The sequence below is a fragment of the Corvus brachyrhynchos genome, unplaced genomic scaffold (genome assembly GCF_000691975.1).
Source record: "Corvus brachyrhynchos isolate BGI_N302 unplaced genomic scaffold, ASM69197v1 scaffold416, whole genome shotgun sequence".
Classification (NCBI taxonomy): domain Eukaryota; kingdom Metazoa; phylum Chordata; class Aves; order Passeriformes; family Corvidae; genus Corvus; species Corvus brachyrhynchos.
Window position 1 is genome coordinate 869,563 of NW_008238439.1, and position 6,675 is coordinate 876,237.

At 45.5% G+C, this 6,675-nt stretch overlaps 1 protein-coding gene across 1 annotated transcript in view; it reads left to right on the plus strand.

Moving 5' to 3' along the window:
- The window catches only part of MEIS1 (Meis homeobox 1), a 107,047-nt gene that overhangs the window by 1,565 nt on the left and 98,807 nt on the right, over window positions 1–6,675 (plus strand). The window contains exons 2-6 of the mRNA XM_017736522.1: window positions 1–120; window positions 1,662–1,803; window positions 2,325–2,375; window positions 3,172–3,222; window positions 4,656–4,802. Of these exons, the coding sequence (XP_017592011.1) occupies window positions 1–120; window positions 1,662–1,803; window positions 2,325–2,375; window positions 3,172–3,222; window positions 4,656–4,802 (511 nt within the window). The remainder of the gene's footprint in view (window positions 121–1,661; window positions 1,804–2,324; window positions 2,376–3,171; window positions 3,223–4,655; window positions 4,803–6,675) is intronic.

The window sequence follows — 6,675 nt, forward strand, 5'->3', positions numbered from 1 at the left end:
CCACGGGCCGCCGCTCCACTCGCACCAGTACCCGCACGCCGCCCACGCCAACGCCATGCCCCCCGCCATGGGCGCCTCCGTCAACGACGCCCTCAAGAGAGATAAAGATGCCATCTACGGGTAGGTGCCGCGCAGGGCTCCGGGCAACCTGCGCGGGATGGAGCGGGGGGCAGTGTGGGCTGCGCGGGGAGGGGAAGGGCGGGATGGGGAGCACTGCGCGGAAAAGGGCCGCGTTCTTAATTCTGTGTCGTTACTGTTTTAGGAGGCGGGGGGGGGAGAGGGTTGGGGTACCCCTGGCACGGGGAGCCGCGTGGGCTCGGGTAAAAAGGAGCTTGCTGGAGGGGTGGCAGGCATCACCGCGGGAGGAAGAGGAGAATAATATTCCCAGGGCACAGCCTGCGCCGGGTGGTAAATCTCTGCAGGGAGTTTTGGAGCAGGGCGAGTTTGGAGAGCTTTGCCCAACTTTCCACCTTGTTCGTCTTTCCTTGTGCTATGAAGGAGAGAACTCAAGAGCTGCTTCTCTCAAGTCTTTAAATTTTTAAATTTTCTTTTTTTTAAAAACCTTTTATCTGACAGCATTGAATGTTTCTCAGTGTGGCAACTTGTAAAGCAGTTTCTAGGCCATTGCGATGGGAGCTGACGGGGTTACATTGAGCGCAGATGCTTTTAAAATGTATCTGCCCAGCTGGAGTTTGAAGGGAAGTTTAAGAGCCTTTAAAAATCACTCTCGGGACAGTGAGGAGAAGGGGGAGGAAAACAAAATTCATGGAGTTTGGTTTCTTTATCGGTTTGTCAGAAATCTGAAGGGTTGGTTAAAACTCGGTGGTGTACGGTACCCAGAAGGGAAAAAAAGAGTATCAAGCCCTGGGAGGGAAAAAAAAAGAAAGAACTCCCTGTTATAAATATACATATATATACGTGCGTGTGCGCCCACGCTTATTTATTTATTTAAATTATTAAACGGGCGAAGGAACCAGATGCACACGCTGCCTTTCTCCCAGGGAGGCTTTCCAAGCTGGGAGTGCCCAGGAGCACCTGGTTCCCCCCGCGGGTCGGCGGCTGCGGAAACCCGGGGGGGGGAGGGCCGGGGAGGCCGGCGGGAGGCAGCCCGAAAGGCGCCTGCCAGTGGGTCGGAGCTGTGTTGAGTGGGTTTAAGGGCTTTTTCTTTTTTTTTTCTTTTTTCCATTTGGATGGGGATTGTTTCTTTTTCTGTTTTTCTGTTGGTTTGGGTTTGTTTTTTTCCCCTTTCACTCCCAGCAAGTCCTCCAGCAGAAAACGGGAATTAAAAGCATGAGAGGCAGAAGTGTCTGTCCAGGGATTTTAATTTTTTTCATTTTTTTTTCCTAAAGACAAGGAAAGTTAATTCAAAATGGCTGCTGGAACCGGGTTGGGTTTTATTCTTGGCTTGTCCTAAGGTTGTATTAACAATATCTGCGGCCAGACAGTGCCGAAAGGCCAGGGAGATGCCGGGCTGCCGGCCGGCTGTGGGAAGGGGCCGGGACGCTGCGGGAGGCGGCGGGTGGTGCCGGAGCCCCCTCTGTGGGTACCCCCTTCCCTATGCACGCTGCTGTGGGACTAACTATTGTTGTGTTTGGTTTTTTTTTGTTTCGTTATGATATTTTCCCCCCCTCTGTGTGTGTGACTATTGTATTTTCTTTCAGACACCCCCTGTTCCCTCTTTTAGCACTGATTTTTGAGAAATGTGAATTAGCTACATGCACACCCAGGGAGCCCGGGGTAGCGGGAGGCGATGTTTGCTCCTCTGAGTCTTTCAATGAAGACATAGCAGTGTTCGCCAAACAGGTCAGCAAAACCGGGTTGAAAACAGTCGAAGAAAAAAAAAAGAGGGAAAAAAATCGTATCGAGAAAAACAAGTCTCTGTTGAGATAAAGATGCGCGTTTCCCCCTCCCCCGTCTCTTACTGAAAGAGGCAAAAAAAACCAAAACAAAAAAAATCCCCAAAACCCCAACCAAAACAAAACACGGAAAAAAATCAGGAAATCTCGGCATTTACTACCCCCCTTAAAAAATGGATCAAGTGGAGCGGTCTGTGCCCGGCCGGGAGTTTCGCTGCGCGGCTCCGGGAGCCAGGACGGGCTCTGCCGGGGAAGCTCCATAGGTATTTTTCAGTGTATTTGATTCACTTGCTCAAGTGTTTGGCTGATGTACTAAATCCAGCAGTCAGGGCTTTGCACGGAAGGTTACATAATGGACCCGACAGTGTAATGAAGCAAGAAATAATAACGTCTGCTTTTTCTGCTTCCATATTTCAAATCATTTTTATTATTATTTTTTCCCCCTTTCCTTCCCTTTCTTACATTTAGATCCGAGCAGAGAAACCCCTCTTTTCCTCTAATCCTGAACTGGATAACTTGGTAAGAGTTAACACTTCTTCCTCTCCCCACCCCCACCCTCCCTTCCCTTCCCATTTATTTATTATTTTTTTTAAACTTCTGTGTCATCTGGAGAGGTGGTTTGGTGGTGCTAAATTGAAAATTTATCACGTGGATTTTTTAGAATTATAATTGTTACGATGATGATTTTTATATTTACAAGTAAATATGGTGTGGTAATTGCTTGGAAGTAAAAAATCCCATAAGGATATACATAAAGGAAAACCCCATCCAAAGAGGAGCTGGCAGGCTTGATGGTGAGCTCGCCTGCCCAAGAGGAGCGTGGATTTATCCCCGCTGTAACCAGCCCCTCCACGCACCTTTTAAGCAGCTCGATGGGAAACACAGAGGATTACAATGGCTGGAGATGCACCAGTGGCAAATTCACTGAAAATGAGGTCGTTTTTCTCTTTCTTTCCTTCCCCCGTTAAGGATAAATATTTTGCCTCCGCTGTAGGAGTCCTGCTCCTGCTTTCACAAAGCGAGGAGCCAGTGATGGTGTTTAGAGGGTTGTTTTTTTTTTAAGAAATGTTTATGATCCGTATAATTCAGTTGCTTCGTTGCAATAGGGATTTTTTTTGTTAACTCTAGATCGCTTCTCGTTAAACAGCGCACAAAGCCACCGCTATTAAGTTTTAGTGTTATTGCCATAAATCAAAACAACTTTTTATTTACTACTAGAGAAAAGTCAAGCTACAAAGTGCGGCCGGGGTGGCTGTGGGAAATATCCCCAAATCCAGAAATGAGATTAATGCTCATGTTGTTTGTGTCATTGCAGATGATTCAAGCCATACAAGTATTAAGGTTTCATCTGTTGGAATTAGAGAAGGTAATTTTTGTCTCTCTCTCTCTCTCTCTCCCCCTCTCTCTCCCTCTCTCTCTACCCCCCCCCCCCCGCCTTTCTTCCTCCTCCGTTTCAGTACTGCTGAAGTTCAGGCTTCTGGTAAATTTGCATAAATGTCTTTCTTTCTGGTAATTAGTGTCAAGACCAATCTTGGCGTCCATTTCTCTTCGCAGTTTAATTACAATTTCAGCCTCTAAAACCGAGCTCTCGAACGCCCAGGCCTTGTGTTCATTGTAATACTTTGCTGGCTTTGTATAAATAGTTGCAGTTCTGTGGTGCCGCAGATGAGACTCGAAATGGTAGTTCAGTCAAGCCCCTGAAATTGTGATTAAAAAAAAAAATAGATATTGTTTTTCCTTGGTGTTGGTGAGGAAGAGACTTTGGTTGCAGTTAGTTAGAAGGGGGAATTTTTTTTTTTTTTTTTTTTTTTTAAGAGCCATCTGCAGGTCAGGCTCAGGGCGCGGATTGTCCTGTAACATTTTGCAGAGACAAAGCAGAGTTGATAGTTCTGTCTGTCTCTTGTTCCTGGGAATACTGTACACCTCTGAGCAGAAGAAAGAGATTGCAGCCTAAACTCAGGATTTTTTTGTTGTCTATTTTAGAAATCTTAGGAGGGAGAATGCTAATTTCTAAGCAGGCGGTGTCATCCGAGCTCATGTTAAATTGGAAGTGTGCTCTGGGTTTCCTGAGGATTTTTTACGTGTCATTGATAGCTGGCCTAGAAGAGAATTCCCTTTCTCCTAAAAATAAACTTTTTGAGAGGTTTTTAAATAGTTGAAAAGTTTCTCGTGAGCCTCGGTCACTTTATCTAACCATAACTGTCAGGTTGTTCTCGCTCTACCGAAATATGTTAAAATCTGTCCATTAATAAAGGCTGCTCAGGTACAAGTCTTATCAGAGCAACTGGGGATTTCAGGGCATGGATGCCTATAATGTATTTCAGCCCAGTGCATTGGGATTTTTTTTTTAAATCCTTTTTTCTGTCCTCATACCCCTTTGGAAAGGGTTTATGATGGAATAACTGGATGAAATTAAATAGTTTACCTTAAATGTCACCCATGCAGGTCACCTCTCTAATGGCCACAGCTCCGGGAGCAGATGAATTTAACACGGGTGTTGAATATGTTGTAGCCTGTGAATCATCTTGTCACTGTCAATTTTCTGGGATATCTCTATTTTGCAAGAAAAGAAAGTTATTCCTAATTCTGGATGCGTCTAGGGGTCTCAGGGGGATAATTGCAGAGTGTTTCCCCTATTTAGGACTTTTGATGTCACAGGGGCAAAGGGGGGAGACTGGTTGCACTTGTCAATTTTACTTATGTATTCCTGATTATATTTTCTTCCTTTTTCCCCCCTCTCTTTTTTCTTTTTTCTTTTTTTCTTTTTTCTTTTTTTTTTTAACCTCTGTCATAATGTAGGTACACGAATTATGTGACAATTTCTGCCACCGGTATATTAGCTGTTTGAAAGGAAAAATGCCTATCGATTTGGTCATAGACGATAGAGAGGGCGGATCAAAATCGGACAGTGAAGACATAACAAGATCAGCAAATCTAACGGATCAGGTATGATCTCGCCAACGTCGCACACGCTAAAATTTGTATGCAGATCGCTTGCTGGGTCACTACGCCTCCTTTTATTATTTGCATATGATTAAGTCCCTTTTAGATAAATTTCCATCGAAATGAAAATTTTTGAATAATGTGGCTATTATTGCTTCATTAAGGCTTGCTCCCAGATTCGACCTGGCGAGATGAGCTTGTAAAAGCATCGCCTGCAAACTCGACCTGTTTCTTGTCGCTTTTAATTTTTGTCTTTATTTTATTTACCCTTTCCAATAATAGAAGTGGTATCTGTGAAATCACTGGCTTCTTGGTAGCTTAGGGAAGGAAGGGCTGGAGTCGTTGACCAAAACAATAATAAAATCCAAGATAGGTGGTCCGGAGAAGACAGAGAGGGTTTGAAATCTAGCAAATACTGGCTATTTTCTTCCCGTCTCTACGGTTCATTAGTCCGTCTTGTCAGTTTTCCTTGGCCGAACGCTTTTAGACTTGAGTGAACATTGCTTTGTGCACGCCTGCCTGCTGCAAACGCGCCCATTTTATTTTACTTAATAGAAAAAAAAAGGGAGAAAATAAAATGGGATTCAGGTTTTAAATTCTTTTCCTTGATCTTTCAAGTTTTCAAGCCCTCTCTTTAAAAAATAAATATAGTCAAAGCCAAAGCCAAGCCAGCAAAGCCTCGCACGGCTGTGACGGTTGTCCACGTTTTGTTTGGGATGGTTCAGACCTTTAATGTCGGCTGCAGTCGGGTGGGAAATGCGGGTGAGCTGAGTGGGGAGAGCTGGCTGTCCCCTCTCCCTTCCCTCCTCCTTCTGCTGGGCGCAGACTGGGATCCTTGCCTTTTTCATGGGAGTGTTTGGGGCTAATGCAGGAGGTGCCCAGATCTAAATTAAGCTCCTGGATGATGGTAGTGACTGAGATTTGGCTTTTATTCGAGTTGGGTGAAACGGTGGGGTTTTCGCGGTCCGTTTGTTTGCTCTGAACCGAGGGGTAGCAGCGCTTTGCCTGTGAGAGAGGGGACCTCAAGCACACACACAATCCCTGGTTAAACCCCCCAAGTTATTTCTTCTTTATGATCAGCTATGTAAATACAGTGTTAGGAGTGATCTGCTCCTGACTCTGGAGGTTTCCTTTTGTTCAAGCAAGGCGCAGCCAAGCAGACAGGAGTTTCCTCAGCTGCTTTGCTGTTATCACTGGCACTGTCAGCTGGGAGTTATTTTATAGATCACCAACATGAAGGTGCATTGCATTGCAGTGTGGGCAGTATCTGAAATATTTTCTCCTCTCTGCCAAAGGCTATCGGGTAGTGTCGTGACAGGGGGGGCAGGCTTGAAGGAAGGCACGAACTTTTAAAAAGGGGTTTATGTGCCCATAGGTAGGCTGTTTTGAAGGGATTTTTTTTTTCCCACCCAATTTTGCTGTGAAGGGGAAAAGCTCGGCAGAGTGGGTGGAGGGTGGTGCAGCAGGGAGATACCTGGGGCTGGTGAGGATGCTCTGGGGAGCCTCTGGCCCCGTGCAGCGCCTTAGAGCAAGGGGAACCCTCCAGTCAGGGTCTAGCTGAGGGAAGCTCGGCTCGCTGCTGTTGAATAAAAATTGTAATCCAACAAGTCTAACTAGAAAATGGGTTTCTAAAAGCTCTGGAGTGCTGGGTACATAAAGCTATTTGAGCAAATTACAAGAATCGCTCAGGGGCACGAATGAAATCAACACTTTAATTGCCTCCAAAATGAAGATTTATACCCCATTTTCCCAACGAATCATTATTTTATTAAAGTGAAAGCTAAAGAAATGAAGCTACAGTTTTGGGGTTGTCGGGGGTCGGTGTGTTTCTCCACCACCCCGCGCCCCCCTTTTTGTCGCCCGGAGCGCGGACATT